Below are 21,203 nucleotides of genomic sequence, written 5' to 3'. Positions count from 1 at the left end.
AAAATATTCAAAAGTGCTGGAATTGAGTGTGCAGCTCAGCAGTAGAGTGCCTTCCTAGCATTGAGAGGCCCTAGGTACTATCCCAACCCTGCCCCAAAGAAAAGGGACAGAGAGTACTGAATACTCCTGTATACTTTTTTTTTAACTTTTTGAGTCTTGTATGAGAATATATTCATGATCTGTGTCATTTAACAATAATGTTAAATTTCTCCCTAAACTTAATCCTCCCCTAATTTCTATCTCAGAAAAGAGTAACATCATTCACACAATTGCTCAAGTCAGAGACACTGAGTCATCCTTGATATCCCTCTTTTCTGTCATAGTCCACGTACAATTAAGCAACAAATCCTGTGGGCTCTACTTCCAAAAGCACCAGCATGTGACCACCACATCTGATATGGCCAACCTGGACCAAGCTGCCATTGTCTCTTACATCACCTATTAAAAGCAGCCTCCTAACTGGTCTCCTTGACCCCCTTCTGGCTTCACAACATTTTCCACCCAGCTGCCTGTGTAATCTTTCTAAAACACAAGCACGTTACAACCTCCTATGGCTGTCCATCATACCTAGAATGAAACCTAAAGTCCTTTCCAGAACTCAAGATCACTGATTTGGCCCCCTGGGCTCTCTCTCCATTCATTCGCTCTGTTCCAGCTACAATGGCCTCACTGCTGGCCCATAAACAGCCCATGCACCCTTCCCTCTGTGACTTCTGTTACCTCCACCCAAAAGCCCTTACTCTAATCTGGGGTTTTGGAAGGCCTAGTAAGAGCAGAGCAGGGCTCCTGATTTATTGAATGAAATACAATTTTAAAACATACTGGCTTATAATTTTAAAAAATTAAAACTAAGGTCAATCAAAAATTTAAATCTAGAAACACCACCTTAGTTGTTAGCTTCATATTGGCATCCCTCTCTTGACTAATTTTTAGAAATGCAATGGCCTTGACAGGACAACAAAATCTCTTCCCAAGGTACCTTCTACAATATCTCCATGGTAATTACAGTTCTCCCCTGAGGGCGGTTCTTATTTTGTCAACTCAGGGTGTTTGAGATCAGTAGCTTATAGTGGCCAGAATTAGAAAGCCTTGTCTATGGAACTGCCCAAAGAGATGCTGAATGGCCTAACTAGAGTAGAAACCTGAACCACACAGCCTTTGAAGAACCACTGTCCTAAGTCCTGAGATCCCAAAATCAATCAGTCAAATACATCTGAGACCACAACACTGGAAACAAAAAGTCCCCAGAAGAGGACAGAGAAAATATACTTGGTGCTGTTGACTTAATCATCAAAACCTTTATAGGACAAACCAAAGGATAATAAATATTTGAATACATATTTCATCAAATAAGTTGTACCAATGGCCAATAAACACATCTTAAGATGCTCAATGTTATTCATCATCAAGGAAATGCAAATTAAAATCACACCAAGATATCATCACTTTACTCTCACTAGGGTGGCTTCAATCAAAAAGAGAGATAATAACAAGTGTTGGTGTGCATGTGAAGAAATTAGAACCCTCATACTTTGCCAGTGGGTATATAAAATGGTGCCTCTCTGTGGAAAACAGTTTGGCAGGTTTTAAAGTTAAATATAAGTTTGATTTAAACTTAAGTTTTAAGTCAAAATTAAACATATGTTTGCCATATAACTCAGCAATTCTATTCCTAGGTAAGAAACAAAATTAGAAATGAAAACATACCCACTCAAAGATATGTATGCAAATGTTCATAGCAGCATTATTCTTAACAGTCAAAAACTTTAAAAAAAATCCAATGGTACATCCTTTAGTGAATGAATAAACAACTTGTGCTTGCAAAATTGAATAGTCTTTAGCAACACAAAGGAACCAACTTCTGATACACGCTACAACATAGACACACCTCAAAACCATGACAGTAAATGAAAAGAGCCAGATGCAACAGATTACTTCTTTCATGATTCCATTTAGCTTAAAATTTCAGAAAATAAAAATTTATAAAGACAGAAAAGAGTGGATTAGTGGCTGTCTGAGGCATAACATGAGAATAGAAAAAGCCTACAGAGAGACATGAGGAAGCTTTTGGGATAAAAATGTTCATAACTGGATTGGGGTGATGGTTACATAATTCTAAAACTACAAAGCACAGAACTATACACTTAAAACAGGTGAATTCATGACATGTGAATTATAATCAATAAAGCTCTCTTTAAAAGCTATTTGCCCAAAACATGCATGCCTAAAACAAATGGGTACTTAGAAAGGAATAAATATAAAGATAGTGTCCTTGTAAGAGACACTCATGATAAACTGATGTCAATTCCAAGTGCTACTTACCATTCTGAGGGGGGAAGAAAGAGATGGAGAGTGAAAACAATTCCTTTACGTGATTTTAAAGGAGAAAGAACTATTCTTTCCTAATAATAGTTGTTGATAATTAAAAATTAACAGATATTTGGACACAAAAAGATATTAAATTCTACTACAAGAATGCTGAAAATATTATACTAAGTAAATTAAGCCAGATACAAAATGATAAATATTGTATGATTCCACTAATATGTCTTGAACCGGCAAATCATCATAAAGACAGAGCAGAATAGAGGTTACAGGGGCAAAGGCAATGGGAAGAGGGTACATATAACACAGATTCAGTTTGGGATGATGAAAAAGTTCTGGAATAAGCCAAGTACAGTGCCACACACCTGTAATCCCAGCAGCTCGGGAGGCTGAGGCAGAAGGATTGAGAGTTCAAAGCCAACCTCAGCAAAAAGTGGGGCACTAAGCAACTCAGTGAGATCCTGTCTCTAAATAAAATACAAAATAGGGCTGGGGATGTGGTTCAGTGGTGGAGTACCCCTAAGTTCAATCCCCAGTACTGGGAAATACACACAGTTCTGGAAATAGACACAATATTGTGAAACGCCACTGCAGTGTATATTTAAAGGTGGTTAAAATGGTAAATTTTGTATTATGTATATTTTATCATAATATTTTTTTAAACTCAACAATAAGAAAACAAACCAAACTTAAAAAAAAAGGCAAAAGATCTGGATTTCTCACCAGTGAAGATATATCTTCATGACATATAAGCACATGAAAAGATGCTCAATAGCGAATGTCATGAGGGAACTGCAAATTTTAAAAATCATGAGATACCACTACACACCTAGAAGAAGGGTGAAAAGCCAAAACCCTGACATGAGCAAATAGGGGCAACAGGAGCTGTCATTCTGCTGGAAGGACTACAAAAAGGTAGAGCCACTTTGGAAGATGTTCAGCAGTTTCTTACAGAAGTAGCACACTCTTACCATATGACCCAACAATCAAACTCCTTGTTTACCCAAATGAATTGAAAACTTTCATCTACACATAAATCTTCACACAAATATTTATATCTACTTTATTCGTAAGTTCCCAAACTTGAAAGCAAGCAAGAAGTACAGTCATAGGTGAAAGGATAAACAAACTGTGGTTCATCCAGACAATGGAATATTGTTCAGCAATAACAAGAAATGAATTACCAAGCCATGAAAAGACGTGGAGGAAACTTAAGTGCACATGGCTAAGTGAAAAAAGCCCATCTGAAAAGGCTACAAACTGATTCCAACTAAGAATTTTGAAAATACAGGCAGCAGTAAAAAGACCAGAGAGACAAGGGAGACAATAAAAAGATCAGTGGTTGCCAGACGTTGAAGGAAGAGAAGGATATAGACAGAACACAGGATGTTTGGACAGTGAAACTATTCTGTATGATACTATAACCATGCGTCCATGTCATTCTACATTTGTCAAAATTGCTACTGAGAGGTTCAGACGGGAGGATTCCAAGTTCAAAGCCATCCATGGGCAACATGGAAAGAGCCCCCTCTCAAAAAAACAAACAATCAAAAAACCATTTGTCAAAATGCATAGCATGTGTGACACTAAGAGTGAACCCAAATGTAAACTATAGACTTCTGTTACTAATATTTTATCAGGGGGCTAGGAGGGTAACTCAAAGGCAGAGTACATGCTTCAAATTAGAAGGAAAAGATATGAGAGACTACAGGGAACTTTTCTGTAAGCCTAAAACTGCTCTAAAAAAAAAACTAAGTCTATGAATTATTTAAAAGGGGGGAGGGGCTCTAAGCTGCAGGCAGTCAGCAGGTTGAAAAATACAGACTGGATGCAATTTATTCAATGCAACTTAGAATGAAGAAAAGTAAAGGGATTCTTTTTAAGCCAATGTTATATAAAAACTACAAAATCTTGTTTGGATTTAATTGCTGGTTATATTTGTATGAGTAATGCTCCAAATGTCAGTATTGCAAATTACCACCATTTACAAATAATTAGGAAAAGGCTTTTTTCCCCCCTTTTATTCACAAGGTGCTAAAGCAAACCAAAAGAACTGAGAGAAATTTGTTGCTACCTAACTCCATACGCATTTGTTCCATTAGGATTCTGTGAGTAATATAATTACTCCTAAACAAAGCAAGCTGGCAGAGAACATTCTTTGACAGTTTATGCCATTGAAGAAGGGCTCATCTTATTGTTGAAAAAAAAAGGCTATAACTAAATCTTAAAGAAGCACAAAAAGGTGACAAGATTTAAAGCACACAACACTTGATGCTGGGTGTTTATTTGTTTGGTTTTTCTTCCTAGTTTTAATAGGCACAGAGAATGAACCATTTACCTTACTGATTTTGGCCTCTCTGATTAATGCCCTATTTTCCACTTAAAAGGGAATCATTGATAATCATTCTTTACTACCCCAAAAAGAAAGCATTGCTTTACAATGCCAAGACACAGTCTGCCCCTCCAGCCTACAAGTTTCTATAAGCATGTGAGGCAGAGAAAACTACAAAACTTAACAGCACAATACAAAATATTTACTAGTCTTTTCATAGGGTGAAAATCACCAGGACTATATTCTCACCTAATCTAACATCTGCTGCACACACTTTTCTACAATCTAGATCTATGAAAAATTTGCATCTTCGCCACCAGCATTTTGCTAAGGCACTGAAGGGTCATTTTCAAGAGGAGGCCCCAGAGGCTATTGTGAGGTTCAAAACTTGGTTGCACATGTTTCTACCTGTGTGACTTTAATCAAGTTACCCCAACTATCAAATGCAGAAAAGGAAGAGGACAGTTGACCCTTCAAATCTATGGATCTGCATCCTGCAATTCAACCAACCAGGATTAAAAATACTGAGGGAAAACCTGCCTCTGTACTAAACATGTACAGACTTTTGTCCTTGTTATTATTCCCTAAACAATATGGTAGATAATAACTATTTATATAGCATTCACATTGTATTAGGTATTATAAGTGCTCTACAGATCATTTAAAGTATTCAGGGGGATGAACACAAGTTATATGTAAAGATTGTGCTGTTATCTGTAAGGAACTTAAGGATTTTGGTATCTGAGGGGGTCCTACAACCAATCCCCCATGGACACTGAGGAACATCCATATTCATCTCACAAGATTGTGGTACAGAATAAGAAGACAATGTGTGGCATTTAGAATAGGACCAGGCACTTGGTAAATATTCAATAAAATGAAAGATGCTGGTATTCCTATAAGCTATTGTTTCTATTAAAATGACCTTAGGAATGTGTATAAGAGAAAGGACAGAGATCTCAAAATTACTAACCTCTGAAAATATAATGAAAAATGCACATCATCCCCAAAGCCTCCCAAAAAGTATAGGCTCAACTAGAAACATAAATACATTCATTTCCTTTAGTTAAAAAAGTATCACCCAGCAGGATAGCAACCACAAAGTATGGCTTTATTCAATATCATATGTCCTGCCCCAACATGGCTGAAAACTCAGAGGGAAGAGGCTAGATTCTTGTCTTTTTTTTGGTTATTCCCTCTGCATCCATCCAAGTACCATGAACTAGAATGAATCCATTCCCCTCTCATGAGCTGAAAACATGAAAGTGCATCCAGGTTTCTCCAGACCCTAAGACACTATCTTTGGTTCCTCAACTTTACTCCCTCCCATCATGTGAAGAACAGCTTTTTTTTTTTTTTTTTTTTTTTTTTTTTGGTACCTGGGATTTAACTTGGCCACTGAGCCACATCCCCAGCCCTATTTTGTATTTTATTTAGAGACAGGATCTCACTGAGTTGCTTAGTGCCTTGCTTTTGCTGAGTCTGGCTTTGAACTCATAATCCTCCTGCCTCAGCCTCCTGAGCTGTTGGGATTACAGGTGTGCCCCACTGTGCCCAGCTGAGAATAGCTTCTTGATTCAAAGTTTTCCAATGTGAAATTCAAATCAAGAACTCTGTGCCTAAATTGGTCACCATCACCTAGGGGAAAAAATGATTAACACTGTACTTCGAATGTCTAGAAGGCAAATCTATAGAGACAGAAAATACATTAGTGACTGATGAGAGCGGCAAGGTTAGGAGGAATTAGGGAATGAATGCTAATGGGAAAGAGCTGCTTTCTTTTGGGGGTGATGCTCTAAAATTGTTCTAAAATTGATTATGATGATTATACATCTCCATGAATGTACTAAAAACTATTGAATTGGATGGTTTAAATGGGTGAGCTGCATGGTAATGAAATAAAGTTGATATTTTAACAACTGCATTTGTCACCCCTCCCACCCACTTGGACTATCAGAATAAGTACACACAATCTCAATAAATTTAAAGGAGTATATCCCCAGCATAGATATACGGGGTATAACACCAAATTTAGAAATTAACTGTCTAGAAGGGAAGAAACAGTTCCTGAAAACTCATACCACCCCTCAAAACCAAAAGCCTAGTTCACTTTCATTCCTATGAAACCACATTTGGTTTGTCACTGAGTCTATGAAACAGCCAGGCATGAGGTTCCATGCAGTCTGCAAGCTTTTCCTGCAAGGCAGAGAGCAGTAGCCAGCCCAACCACTGAGGGGAGAAAGTGAGTCTAGCAAAAAGGTTGAAAATTTAAGAATGTTATTAGGAACCAAAGAGATGTTGCGAGACTCACTTACTTTGTTTTCAACTTATGAAGCTGTTCTGGCATACTGCAACTTGCTACACACACCATTACCAGGATCCTGCCCACCACTGGCTAACAAACACATAATCACATGAGTTACCAACAACTGACATGAGGGATGTGTGGGTCTAACTCCTCATACTGAAGGTAAAAACTGTACCTCTGCTCCTAATGACTTCTGCTCTGAAAAAACAAGTCTTGACAATCCCAAGTGCTGGAGGAGGAGGATCCTAACAACCAACAATTGAGCAGTGCCAGGTGCCAGCCTCCAAGCTAAGAGCTTTCTGCAAATGCCCTGTTTCATGCAGTCCTCACAACCACCCCAGGGGTCAGTGCAGCTGTACGAATTTTATACTGGAGGAACTCCGGCTTAGTAACAGACCCAGAGCCAAGCAACTAGTAAGTAATGGGGTCAAACTTGATCCAGGAAATCCTATAACTCATTCATCTCTACAGAATGAAGGAAAAAAAAAAAAAAAAACTTAAACACATAGAATCTTCCTGAATGAGATAATGATTAAACAGGTTAGAGGAAAGGGTCCTGGGTGAATGAGTCCCCATAGAAAAGGCAAAAACAAATCATCATCAGAAGCAACCGACTGGGAGGTGCCAAGACTCAACTCCATGTCAAACAAGTACTTTCTCCAAAGGCATAATTTTTTAAAATGCAGGTCTCAAATTATTTTATAGCTTATACTCTCTGTGTACTACCAAAAATCAGCAATCCAGAGAAAGAACCAAGGGATTCATTTTTATGAAATCCAGAGCTTATATCAGATTTTTCTCTTTTTTAATTTTTATTATTAGTTGTTCACAACATTACACAGCTCTTGACATATCATATTTCATACATTTGATTCAAGTGGGTTATGAACTCCCATTTTTACCCCGTATACAGATTGCAGAATCACATCGGTTACACATCCACATTTTTACATACTGCCATACTGTTGTGTTCTGTTGCCTTTCCTATCCTCTACTATCCCCCCTCCCCTCCCCTCCCCTCCCATCTTCTCTCTCTACCCCATCGACTGTAATTCATTTCTCCCCCTTATTTTTTTCCCTTTCCCCTCACTTCCTCTTATATGTAATTTTGTATAACAATGAGGGTCTCCTTCCATTTCCATGCAATTTCCTTTCTCTCTCCCTTTCCCTCCCACCTCTAGTCCCTGTTTAATGTTAATCTTCTTCTCATGCTCTTCCTCCCTGCTCTGTTCTCAGTTGTTCTCCTTATATCAAAGAAGACATTTGGCATTTGTTTTTTAGGGATTGGCTAGCTTCACTTAGCATAATCTGCTCTAATGCCATCCATTTCCCTGCAAATTCCATAATTTTGTCATTTTTTAGTGCAGAGTAATACTCCATTGTGTATAAATGCCATATTTTTTTATCCATTCATCTATTGAAGGGCATCTAGGTTGGTTCCACAGTCTTGCTATCGTGAATTGTGCTCTATGAACATCGATGTAGCAGTATCCCTATAGTACGCTCTTTTAAGGTCTTTAGGGAATAGTCGGAGAAGGGGAATAGCTGGGTCACATGGTGGTTCCATTCCCAGCTTTCCAAGGAATCTCCATACTGCTTTCCAAATTGGCCACAGCAATTTGCAGTCCCACCAGCAATGTATAAGTGTACCCTTTTCCCCACACCCTCGCCAGCACTTGTTGTTTGATATCAGATTTTTCAAGGGGACTCAACAGACAAATGTGCAAGAAGCACTGACCTAGGCTGATCTAGAGGACAGTGTTGCATCATGGTTAAGTGCAATGCTTTTGGAATCCCATAACTTGTTTTTAAACATTGTTAATTGCTGTGTCACCTTGGCCAGGTCACTGATTTCTCTGCCCCTTAGTTTCCTCATTCATAAAGTAGAAGCAACATAACAGAGGTCTAGCTGAACTCTGGCAATCCCTAGAGGCCAGTTTTATTGCTTATGATTCACATAGAAAGGGAATCTAAACCCAAAGATATGCCAACACTAGTTATAAAATAACTATAAAATAAAATAAGTATCTTTATAAGATAAAACCATAAGACAAGGGTTACTCGTATAATTAAGCACAATTACATATGTAGTTTTTAGTTGTCCTGGAAAATCACCAGTTTTCCCATTTACAGCAGTAATAAAGACAATCTGAAGAAAAATAATACACAAATACTAATCTGGTCATGTACAATGTAGCAAGTACCTCAAGATAACAGAAATTTGGGAAACAGTCATTGAGTCCACCTTCTTTGAGAAGTCGCTGCCCTATTCAATTAGTAGTTAGTAGTATTAGAGGAGCTTAGTAGCAGAGATGGGTGTAAAGAGACCAAAACACCCATCAGCCTTTCCCCAAAGTTACAAGAGTGGTCCATCCCATTGCACAATTTAACCCTTGAACTCCATCACTGCAATGTTTCTTTCTATCTGAAGAATTCTTGTTCCTGACCTCCCCCAAAATAGTAGCAGGCAAACTGCCAGTCAACCAAATGCACCCTTCTCAGAGTCAATGCAGAAATACAAATACAAGTCCAAAGTCTAGCAAGCTTGGTCCAAGATGTTCCCTTCAGGGCAGGAAGAATGGGGCGGAATCAAGAACTCTGCTTGCTTTGCAGGAACTTTGCTTAGGGTTCAGACCAAGTAGATTTCTTTCTTTTTTTTTCTTTTCTTTTCTTCTTTTCTTCTTGCCCCCCCCCCCCGTAGGGCCTTGCTCAATTGCTAAGGCTGGCTTTGAGATCCTCCTGCCTCAGCCTCGCAAGCCACTAGGATTACAGGTGTGAGCCACTGCATTCAGCAGATCAGGTAGATTCAAAAGCTCTAGCCCAGCTAACACTGTGTGACTCTGGGCCAGTGCTTCCCCAAGCTCCAGTTTTCTCATTTGCAAAATGAATAAAGGTACATAAGATAATTCATGTTCCTTTGGGTGAAGCAGTACTTGGCATGGAGTAGCCTCTGTAGCATGGGACAGCTGAATATTGCTGTTATATCCTTAGCATCCAGTATAGTACCTAGCACACAGCAGGTACTCCATGTTTACTGAGTGAAGCAGAGGACCAATTAAAGCTAGCCAGAGGATCAATCAAAATTGCTAAGCCCAACTTATAACTGGTCCCCTAACTTACTTCAAACCACAGGTCATGTGTTCCACAAACCAAAGAATGGCCCTGGTTTTTGTCAGAGGATGTCTGTTCATATGTTTCAGGTAAGGCAGGCACAGCTTCCTGTGAGGACCCCTACCCCTGGGAAGCCTCCCCACATCACAGTCCTACAGTTCATTTCACCCCAAAAGATTTGCACTTGCTGCTCTAGCATTTCATAGTCTCGTTCTTCATTTTTAGAAGGAACAGGCTCACAAAATGACATCTCAGGCACTTAGTTTCCAATGTCTCCTTTAAAGAGGCCTGGGGACAATTCTCACAGATAGGAACCTACCCTGCTAAGGCAACCTTTCTTAGCTGAAAGATATCACCTTTTAGTAAATCCATCACAGAAAAGACAGGAAAAGTAAAGAGTCAAAGATAATTCCACTATCTACCTTCATGTTGTTTCTGATTCTGAAAATGAAAAGATGGAATGAACTATTTTTAAATGGGTAGACTGGAAAGGCACCAAAAACCACTCTCACAGTGCAAGGTGCTCATCCCTGAAGCACTCTAATTTGTCCAGAAGGATAAACTTTGTGGTTCTGCAGAAATCAAGCAGAATGCAAATTTCATTCCTTCCCTTGCACTGGGAAGAAAAAAAAGCAAAACGGTTTTACAAAAGGTACCAGAACCATTGAGATCACTTTAAACTTCCCCTTTCTGAAGGAGGACTAGGACATTCCTTCTCAGGCCTTTCAGTTTTCAAGGATAATAGAAGAAGTAAAAAGTAGAGCAAGGGAGAGAGGGGGGAGAGGGGAGGGGGAGAGGGAGAGGGAGAGAGAGAGAGAGAGAGAGAGAGAGAGAGAGAGAGAGAGAGAGAGAGAGAGGAGAGAGAGAGGGAGGAGATGTATTCATTCTATTTTTAAACCCACGCCCACAGTTTGGAGTAAAGGAACACTCTGATTCTGTACTCCCACCCCTATTACCTTCTGCTAAACACAAGAATCAGAACCTGCACACGTATACGTCACTGATTCTAGATCTGGGGGTTACTGCCAATACTCCAAGGAATCAGGGCTAACCAACCGCTCCACCCAACGAACCCGGCGGCCCTGACTGGGCTGAAGCAGCATATAGGGAGCGAAGCAATCACAGCCCGCCTTTTCCCTGGGGGAGGCAGCGCCCCCTTGGTACGCTCCATTCCCACGGCAGGGCGCCCAGAGTCAAACAACTGTTTTGCTAAGGAAGCTGCAGCAGAGGACGTAATTCGTTTCCCATTGGGCTGCGGCAGGCTGGACACTCAGGTACCACTCTGGGACACCTGTATGCCGTGCACACCCACCCTGTCCCAAAGTACCACCCGCGCTTCTTCACCACCGGGCCACCCCCTAACACAAACGGCGGGGCGATGCGTCTCCTTCCTCATTTGATGGTGGCTGCTAACCCATTTTAGGTATCCTTCCTGCATCGGAAGCATCGACACCCGCCACCCAGTGCCCCGGGGGCGAAACCCGGCAGCGCGCGGGCGACTAGGGCTGAGCGCCGCCCCTCGGACCCTCCCGCGCCGGACCCGGTCCCCGCTGAGCTCGGGGTACTCACTCTTGAGCGCGACGATGAGTGACTTCCCGTCTTTGATGAGCTCCTTGATGAATTTGTTGGTCTTATCCAGCTCTGCTTCGTGAGACTTCAGCGTCTCTCGGAAGTGCGGGCTGTCGAGGCAGCAGTCACTGAACTCGAGCGCGGGGAGCCCCATGCTGCCCACGGTGCCCAGCCAGGGGTCGCGCCTCCCCCGGGGCTCGGGCGGCCGGCTCCCTGAGCACGCTCGCCTCGGGACCTCGGCCGGCACCCTCGACGGCCGCCGGCTCCACAGGTGTGGCGCCGGCTCAACCCGCGCGCGGTGTCCACCGGTGCGCAAGACTCCAAAACCCAGCTGGGACCTGGACGATGGGCTGTTGCTCCTGCGGCGTGCAGTGGAGCAATAGAGGAGCAAGAAGCGCAGCGATGGACCCGCAGCGACACGGAGAAACAAGCTAGCGAGCGGGCGAGTGAGCGCGGCCGCCGCCTCCCCGCCTCCTTCGCAGGCTAGCTCTCCAGCAGCCTCGAGCGCCCTCTCACAGCAGCCTGGGCCGCCCCACCGGCGTCCGGGCAGTTCGAACCTGCTAGCGATGACCTAATCCGGTCCAGACCAATCAATGCGCCCTCCTCAGCCCGTCCCCCAGGGCCGCCCGGTGCCGCCCGGCCCTTCCGCGGATTTTATCCAATCAGAGCGCCATGGGGGCGGGGCCTTGGGTGGGGGTGGAGCCCACGCCACCGCCCAGGTCCGCAGAGCAAGCTCCGCCCACTCCCGCCTGCCGGTGTTGCAGACTCTGAGCTCTAGGGGTGAGTGCTGTGGTTCTTGGGCCCCCGCCACCCCGGACCTTTGTGGCTTGTTGCGGTCCTAATCCCAGCCGGGGTTGATGCGTCTGCTGGTCTGGGGAACCGAGGACCCTAGATAGGCCAAGCATGAAAAATCTGGGAATTCGTGCACCGCAGCTCGCCCTGTTCTGCTGGGCAACTGAGCTTGTACTTACAGACAGCCCTTGCTTCGGGAGAACCTAGAGTTTACAGAGCATCACACGTTCCTCATCCAGTCAAGCAGAAAATGTTTGCATCTTTAAATTATCAATACTTCTTGCCCGCAGTCTTCCCGCCCCCTACAGTCCGTCCCCCTCATGGCCACTACTGCTCAAAACCCGCCCCTGGCTGCACTCCACCCCCGCACTCCCTCCCTGACTTGCCCCTAGCCGAAGGATCACACTTTCTTCAGCCTGTTATTTTCCTGCTGGGCAATAGCACCATTTTACACAATTATGTCCAATGTCTGTTGTCCTTCGCTGCTACACGGTTAGCTTCACAAGGGCACGTGCCACCGCAGTTTTCTTATCTGTTATTGCTCCCAACACCTAGAACAGCAGTTGTCATTTAATGACAGATTTTTGAGGGCTTACTATGTGCTCAGTGTGTTGCGGTGCTTGATAAACATTTGCGGTATGAATGAATGAATGTTTCCCTGTCACTCTTCACCTTCCACCCCCAGTGCGTTGAACGGTTGCCCCCCACTATTCTATCATAGCACTCAATTCTGGCAGCTCACTCACTGTACACTTGCCAGGCTGGGTCCCACAGGGTGTCTAGTGCTGAACTGTGAATTCCTGGAGAATAGGGACTGTCTTCGAATAAAGTATTTCTACGTCCAGTAACTAGCAGCCTTCCTGCAGTTAATTGAGTACGTGTCTGTTTGGGTTTCTTTGTTTTTAGGGGGTTTTGTTAGTTTTGTTTTAAATGTCTGCTGTGTGCAGGCATTAACCTGAACTCTAGGGGATACAAAGATGGAGCCAGGTAAACTTGATTGCTTCTGTTCTTGGGGAGATGGAGGAAAACAAGCAGTAACCATGCCGCCTGACAAGTTAGGATGGAAGACTTGTTGGGGGGGAGGGGGTCTATGTTGATAAATTAATTGATCTATCTATTGAATGCATAAATGAATGAATCTAATCTATTTGCTAATTGTATCTACAAATTTAGACTTGATAGCAGGTCCAAACAGCTATCTGATAATCACAATCCTGAAAATAGTCATTCTTCACTTGCTATGGATGAGAAATGTCTGGAATGGGAACTCAATGAAAGTAAATCTGTTTAACACTTATTTTGAGCACCTAAAGGTAGGTGTTATCTATTGATACATAACAAGTCATGTGAAAACTTAACGGTTTAAGACAACAATAATCTAGCTAACTCAAAAACAAACTTCTGCTATGATTTTTCTTCACAAGAACAATAAATCAAACATAATGCCTTCTGTAAAAAAAGACAACAATAATCAAATTATTTTCTCTTATGATCTCCATGTATCAGGTATTTGGGGAGGGCTTGACTGTGTCCGGGCTTGGGGTCACCCTCCTGTTATTGCAGTCAGATGGTGAGAGGACTTGGAGCAGTCAGTGATGAGCTGGGCCTCTCTCTCTCTTCAGGAAGACTCAAGGCTTCTCCATGTGATCTTTCTATGTAGTCTAGTTTAGGCTTCATCAAAATGTGGCAGCCTCAGGGCTCCAGTGTGAACATTACAGCTCACTAAGAGAAACTGCCTCTCCTTTGATGATCTATCCTTGCAAGTCACAATCATTGGCTATAAGCAAGTCAGACTCATGCAGACCAAAGCAGGGGGTTAGGGTGTACTTCTAGATGAGGGAATGACAAGATCCGGAGATACTGTCATAGCCATTCCTGAAAAATACAATCTGTCACAGTCGTCCTGGCACATGGTATAGGACTCAATAAATGTTAAATGAATGAAACAAAATTAGATCCACAATTATTTGTTTTATCTCATTAAGGAATATTGGGAAATATACTGATAATACATATTAGCTATCATTTATTAAGCTTAGTTTATGCCAGGTATAATTTTAAAGTGTTTAAATGCACTTAATCCCTACAAGGTGAGACTAGTATGATGATAATCACCATTTTTCAAATGAGAAATTGAGGCCCAGAATTATAACTTGAACCACATTACATAGTAAGATTGTATGATATCAACACATAACTTAATATGCCCATTCACAGACATTCTTAAATGTGTAGATAATGTATAAATGTCTTATGCATTTAATCCAGAATTTCCACAAAAGAGTTCCCATGCTTTCAGCAGTGCTATCAGAAATTTGTGAAGTATTCCACATTTAAAAGAAAAAAAAAGAATCAGAATGCAACAGTGTTGAATATAGACATTAGCACACAGAGGGTACAGTTATCTCTCTCCTGGGGAAAACCTTCCATGAGGGTAGGGATTTTCAGTACTAAAGCCCCAGTTTAGAACAACAATTGGTTTCTCCAAGGTACTCAACATCAACTGGAGGGACATATGTTTAATAAGGAAGAAATAGTGACTCCTGTGACAACAGGTTATGGCTATGCCATGCAAGTAGAAGAGAAGTTAAGTCCAGGAATCACTTTAATTTTAAATAAGGAAAAAAGTTAGGCAACATTATTTGGCCTGAATTCTTTGCCTAAGTGTCTGAATTCCTTCAAATTAGACACATAATTAGTCCAAATAATTCTGCTTTCAGTATCAATGTATTTTAAATCCATATCATTTCCAACTTAAATTGTCCCATTAACTTTACATCTACCATACAATTACCTCTCATTTTTAGAAATGTCATCATCGGCAAAGCTCTCCCACAGATGTTATGTCTCACCCCATGTAATCAGAGATGAACCTGGGCCACCCACTCATTGATACCTGCACTCAAGCCTGCACTCAAGATCACACTGATCTGTGATGAAGTGTCCCTGGATCTTCTTGTCACTAAGTCCAAGTTCAGCTCTAGCTTCAGGACAGCCTCTGGAGGATTGGGTGATGAAACCAGCACAAAGCATCTCCATCCCTCCAGCTGAACTTCATTTGTTTGTTTTGGGGGGGTACTTGGAGGGTGGAGGTATTTTTTTAGTGCTTGGGATTGAACCCAAGGCCTCATGCATGCTGGGCAAGCACCCTGCCCCACCCCTGATGACCCTTTTTGATGGCTGTATTCTTCGGTGCCCTCTCATCTTCTCCAAATTTACATCCAGCAATATTAACAGTAAGAGAGTTTTCTTTCTAAGAATTCCAGAAGAAATGACAAGACCAGAGCCAAGGATAAAACAGCCTCACTCCAAACACATAAAGCACTGGGGAGTTGGGATTCCCTCAAAGGATAAGCAAAGTGCTGTTCACAGTGCTACTGAAGAGCACAAGCAATAATGTGCAGTACATAGGCCCTGTCCCCCAGCCCCCTCCAAAAGAATGTTCCTTCTGCTGCATCCCCATGGTTTTATAATTCTAGCTAGCACTTATTCATTCTTTTTTATGGTCGGTACCATATGTTGGTTTACACAGTGACTTCTCCTTTGTATTATTACTAGATACCAGTATTCCTATCTTAAAATAATGATTTGGGGTTGATGCAAATGTTCTGTATCTTGATTATGGTGATAGTTACACAGGCATAACATTTGTCAGAACTCACAGGGGCATTTTATTGGGAGCAAATTAGACCTCCATAAAGTTTGATTTTTAAAAATGGATGGTAATGGTAATGCTGATGAGATTTATTAAACATATTTTGTGTGTGTAGTAGGATTGTGCTAAACACTTTATTGTATTTCTTCATTTCACATATACTACAGTTCTGGGAAGTGGGTACTACTGCTATTCCCATTTTACAGATAAGGAAGTGAAGGGCTAGAGAAGTAAGAGGCCTAAAGTCACAGAGTTTACTGGTGGATCTAGGCTCATAATTCAAATCTGTCTTAAATAACTGTCTCTCCATATGACATATCTATAAGAAATGCATTTTATATATCTCAAAACATTAATAATACCTAAATATGGAATGAAACCACACATGGTGGGAAAATAGGTATCTCGCTGGGAAGTGTGTGTTAGTTTCCAGGAATGTCTTGGCTGCTATGTGCCAAATATATCTATGATTATACAGGTATCTAATTTGTTTTGGCTTTAAATCCCAGGCCCTACAATTTGCATAGAAGCAATTGATTAAAGCAATCATGAAATCTTCATTTTCCTGGAAAGAAAAATAATGATCTATCCTTATAAATCCATAGGCTCATGAGAGAAATGAGAGGATTTATGTAACATTATTTGGCTCGAAAAATTAATTAAGTTCATATTTCTTGATCTATACAAGTCTGTTTTGTATGTTAGCAACAGTTTTACTTTCAACATTTATGATTCATTATATGCCTACTACTTTTCTACCCAATATCCATTCTCTCTTCCTTACACACTTGAGAAAGTACTTATATAACATTTACTAGGTACCAGACATAATCCTAAATACTTTATAAATATTAACCCTCTTGATCTCTTAACAATTCTATTAGTATCTTATTTCCATTTTGTAGGAAAGGAAACTGAAACATATCACTTAAAATCACATAACCACTGAGTGGCAGAGCTGAGATGCTCATTGACTGTCTAGTTCCAGACTAGGGCTGTTGCCAGCAGAACCCCAATGTGCTTGGCTGAAGAACCCATTTCTTGAGCTTTCATTCAGCTAGTGGTGCCATGTGCCACTTTTATGGCCACTGGGATATAATTGGCAACCCACTGGATGGGGTTTGAAGGTTTGTGGTTTTTTGATAAGAGGGCAACTGACATACACCTTTTGTTTATTTCCCTTCCCCCATTCTTTTTGCCTTGAATGTGGTTAAAACACTTGGAGTGGCAGCAGCCATTTTGCAATCATGAGAATGAATGCCAGATGCTAAGGATGGTTAAACAGAAAAACAGAGGGAATCAGGTTCCTTCTTGATATCCATAAGCCACAACACTCAGCCCCAGAGTACCCCACCTCCCAACTACTCAAAGCATGAAGGGGCAACACAACTTATTTGTTTAAGCCACATTAGTGAAATTTTCCATTATTCAAAGCCAAACCTAGCTTTAAGTGATATAATGCACTGACTACAAAATCTATTACTTCACCTCCTCCTGAAATTTTTATCGTCCTCCTTAGTATAGGGTTCTTAGGTAGTTTTCAAATTAGAAAACCATTAGTTTTTAGGATAATTATGTAAACATTTAGAATAAAAATATATCTGCATTTATAAGGCAAAAATGTGTATTAAATGAGGAAAGCTGTTCAGGAAAAAGGTAATCGATAAAAATAAAATTGTTCAAAGACTGAGTTGAAACCAGAAAACTATCAAAGACAATTTCAGTAGAGACACAGGATTATCCAAGCCAATGAAAATAATATTCTTTCCTAATTTTTGCTGCTGAAATGACCAAATTAGCTTACTTTGGTAATTTATCCAAAACTAAACAATCCTCCTTCCTGGCTTCCCAATCTTCTTATATGTGTGTATGTTTTAAATCACATTAGTATATTCTATGCCTTGAGAAACCTGCAGGAAATAATCCTGTGAGATTTTATTTAATCCAGTATTTCTCATATTTCTTTCAACACAGAGTCCTATTCTGCTCTCTCCCCCTCCACACACAAACATTGAGTACAGGACACTAGATTCTACACTTAATATTCTACAAAACACATAGAAAAATGAACAAAATTGTAAAACAGGGACATACTAGAGAAAGGGGCAATTTCTAGCCTTTCAGTTGCCATTTCAATTGTTGCAAAGAAGAAAGTTTGTCATGAGAACTAAGCGAGTTTTCTAAAGCAACTGGAAAATAACCACTATCCAATCTCAAAGGCTTCCCAGCAGCCAGCCTGGGAATTCACGTTCTTTCAGATGGCTCTGGTTTTGAGGCAGCTGGATCTTTAGAGGGTGTCATGATTGAAGGCGTGCTGGGAACAGAAGAGGACAGTATTTCATGGCCAAAGGGTTCCATTATGTTCTTCTTCTATGGAGAAGCCAGAATGAAAAAAAAAATCAGTACTAAAATGATTATCCTGCATCTAAACAGGGTGAACCGGATATAATGTCTGCTGGGGGAGTGAATGTTTGTGGATTTCTTTTATTTATGTCCCCACTTCCTTTTGTATTTCTTTTCTGGAATTTCCTATCACTACATTTCTATTACCCAACATTCATTTTTAGAAAAACTCAACAAAACTCATAGCTGTTGTAGTCTCACACTGAAGCATTCCCTCACCAAAATACTAATATTTTCCAATTTAAAAACCAATCATTTTAAAAGGTATTTTGTTTGTTTATTTTGCCTGAAAAGTAACCATGTGAACTTCCCTTATGCTTCCCAAAACTGGTCTGAGGACTTGGGCCAGTCCAGAGAGAGGTTTTCCTCTCTTCTTTCTTTCTTTTTCTTTTCTTTTCTTTTTTTTTTTTATAGCGATGGAATGAGAAAACAATGACAATATAATGATTTTTTCATGAAGTTGAATATATTTCATTTGAAAGGGTGCTTTTTAATTTGAGATTATTTCCTGCCTACATATTTGGCATTAATACCTTTCTTTCTTTCTCTTTCTTTCCCTTTCTTTTTCTTCCTTTTTTTCAGGATAAACATACTTCGTTTTTAATAAGATGATGAATGAAGTGAGTGCTATAATTTTTTGAAATATTCTTCGACAAAATTAACATTTGGAAGTCTCACCTCCCCTGAACTTGTGTGCAGTCTGTTTTGCTTTTATTTAAAAGTTTAGCAACAGCTCCTGGAGCCAGAGCCCCAGTGTGTCTTGCTTGTTGCTGTCCACAGGGTGCATTGCAGTAGTAAGCAACCAAGGCAGTCTAATAGACAAGGCTAGAGCCAGCCAACCTTTGCCATCAAGAACTTGTTGGGTTTTATAGGCCCAAATTGTCTGTTGTGCCTTCTCAACTCTGCTACAGAGGCTAGAAACCAACTACCTACAGTATACAAATTAACCCCTATGGTGGCTATGTGCCAGTGCAACTTTTGGACACTGAAAGTTGAATTCCATATGATTTTTATATATCACTAAATAGTCTTGTTTTTATTATTTTTTTAACAGCCATTTTAAAATGTAATAAACATTCTCAGTGAACAATACAAAAACAAGTAGCAGAGCTGGGAGCGGTAGCCCATGCTTATAATCCCAGGCTTAGGTAGGAGGATCACAAGTTCAAGGCCAGCCTGGCAGCTTAGCAAGGCCCTAAGCAACTTAATGAGACCCTGCTACAAAATTTAAAACTAAATAAATAAACCAAAAGGGCTGGGGATGTAGATCAGTGGTAAAGCACCCTTGGGTTTAATCCCTAGGACCAAAAAGCAAACAAAAACAACCAACCAAACAAACAAACAAACAAACAAAAAGACAGGTAGCAGGCTGGAATGAGTTCACAGACTTCTGGAATAGCCAAACAAAAGAAGAGAAAGACTAGAAATTTCAAGGGTGTTAAATTCCAGTCCTTTCTTTAATTGAGTGCCTGGGACCTTAGAAAAGCCTATTTAGGACATCAGCATAGCCCAGTTTCCTCACTATAAATTAGGGAAAGCCATTTAAATTTATTTCTTGAAGTTATTATAGAGCAGCATTTTAAATAACAGTGAGGAAACATTTTGGAACTAAAAGGACTAAATAATATATAAATGAGTATAAAAGAAAAATAGTAGATGTATCTACTACATCAATTTAAAAGATCCCATTTCCTACTGCTTCCCAAAAAAGCCACAGATGAGAAAAGCAAGAGTTCCATTCAACACCAACAAATTATCTTTGAACTGGGCTATTCACAGACTCCCAGAGCCATGGAGCTGTCAAGCTAAGGGACCAGGAGAGTACCCAGCTCAGTCACGTTGCTTTAAAGGCAAGAGAATCAAATACCAGGGAAGAAAGACAATCCCTAGAATCACTGGTTTAGAGAATGCAAATGGTCTAATAAGAAAAGATACCTTCTGACCCCCCAAAAGGAAATAAGGTGGTACCATGAGAAGAGCTTAGGATTTCTGAATACTAAGTTCAGATGTCGCCCCTGACACTTAATTGGTTTGGGAACTCAGGCAAGATACTGAACTCTCTAAGTCTCAGTGTCCTGATCTTTAAATCAAGGGCAATAACTGACATTTCATGGAGGAACAATTAAGAACAAGTGAAATAATGTATAGTGCACATTGTCAGGCACATAATGGATGCTTAATGAATGAGAACCTTTGTTACTATTATATGCACTTTAAAAATTTTTCAAAATTTACCACAGCTGCTAAAAAACAATCTTGATATTACATTTTTTAAACTGAGGAAATGGAACTCAAGTATTTACTTACAAAATACTTTTATTTTTATTAGTAGAAATACGTCCTTGAATTTCTCTCTATAGCATACTTGGAAGTTGATGTAGCACTGTTTTTAAACCTGAAGCCACAAACTAAAACATTTTCGCTTTAGGATGGGAATTTGATGCCATGAAAGCAGGCTTGTCATTGAAACACTCTGAAGATTATTGATCCATATAGACATCCTAGTACCTGTGAATTTTTATTTCAATTTCTTTTCTGACAATAATTTGGTGATAATAAGGAATGCAGTCCTTTAAAGACATAGTTAGAATGTCCTCATATTGTTTTTTTCAAGTAAAGCTTAGAGCAAAATCCTAAACAGAGACTTATGCTTGAACCACAGCTCTGCCACTTCATGATTATATGACCTTGGATGACTTACTTAACCT

At 40.5% G+C, this 21,203-nt stretch overlaps 1 protein-coding gene across 4 annotated transcripts in view; it reads right to left on the bottom strand.

Annotated features, from left to right (window-relative positions):
• Arhgap26 (Rho GTPase activating protein 26) overlaps positions 1-12,184 on the bottom strand; it is a 416,502-nt gene extending 404,318 nt beyond the window's left edge. For all 4 annotated transcript variants that reach the window (XM_026384432.2, XM_077800951.1, XM_026384433.2 and 1 more), the window contains exon 1: positions 11,646-12,184. In XM_026384432.2, coding sequence (XP_026240217.1) covers positions 11,646-11,799 — 154 coding nt within the window. In that variant the 5' untranslated portion in view covers positions 11,800-12,184. The remainder of the gene's footprint in view (positions 1-11,645) is intronic.
• Between the last annotated feature and the right edge of the window lie 9,019 nt (positions 12,185-21,203).

This window comes from Urocitellus parryii, chromosome 1, assembly GCF_045843805.1.
Source record: "Urocitellus parryii isolate mUroPar1 chromosome 1, mUroPar1.hap1, whole genome shotgun sequence".
Taxonomy (NCBI): Eukaryota; Metazoa; Chordata; class Mammalia; order Rodentia; family Sciuridae; genus Urocitellus; species Urocitellus parryii.
The sequence above is the reverse complement of the archived record's forward strand: the minus strand, read 5'-3'. Positions and strand labels throughout refer to the sequence as shown.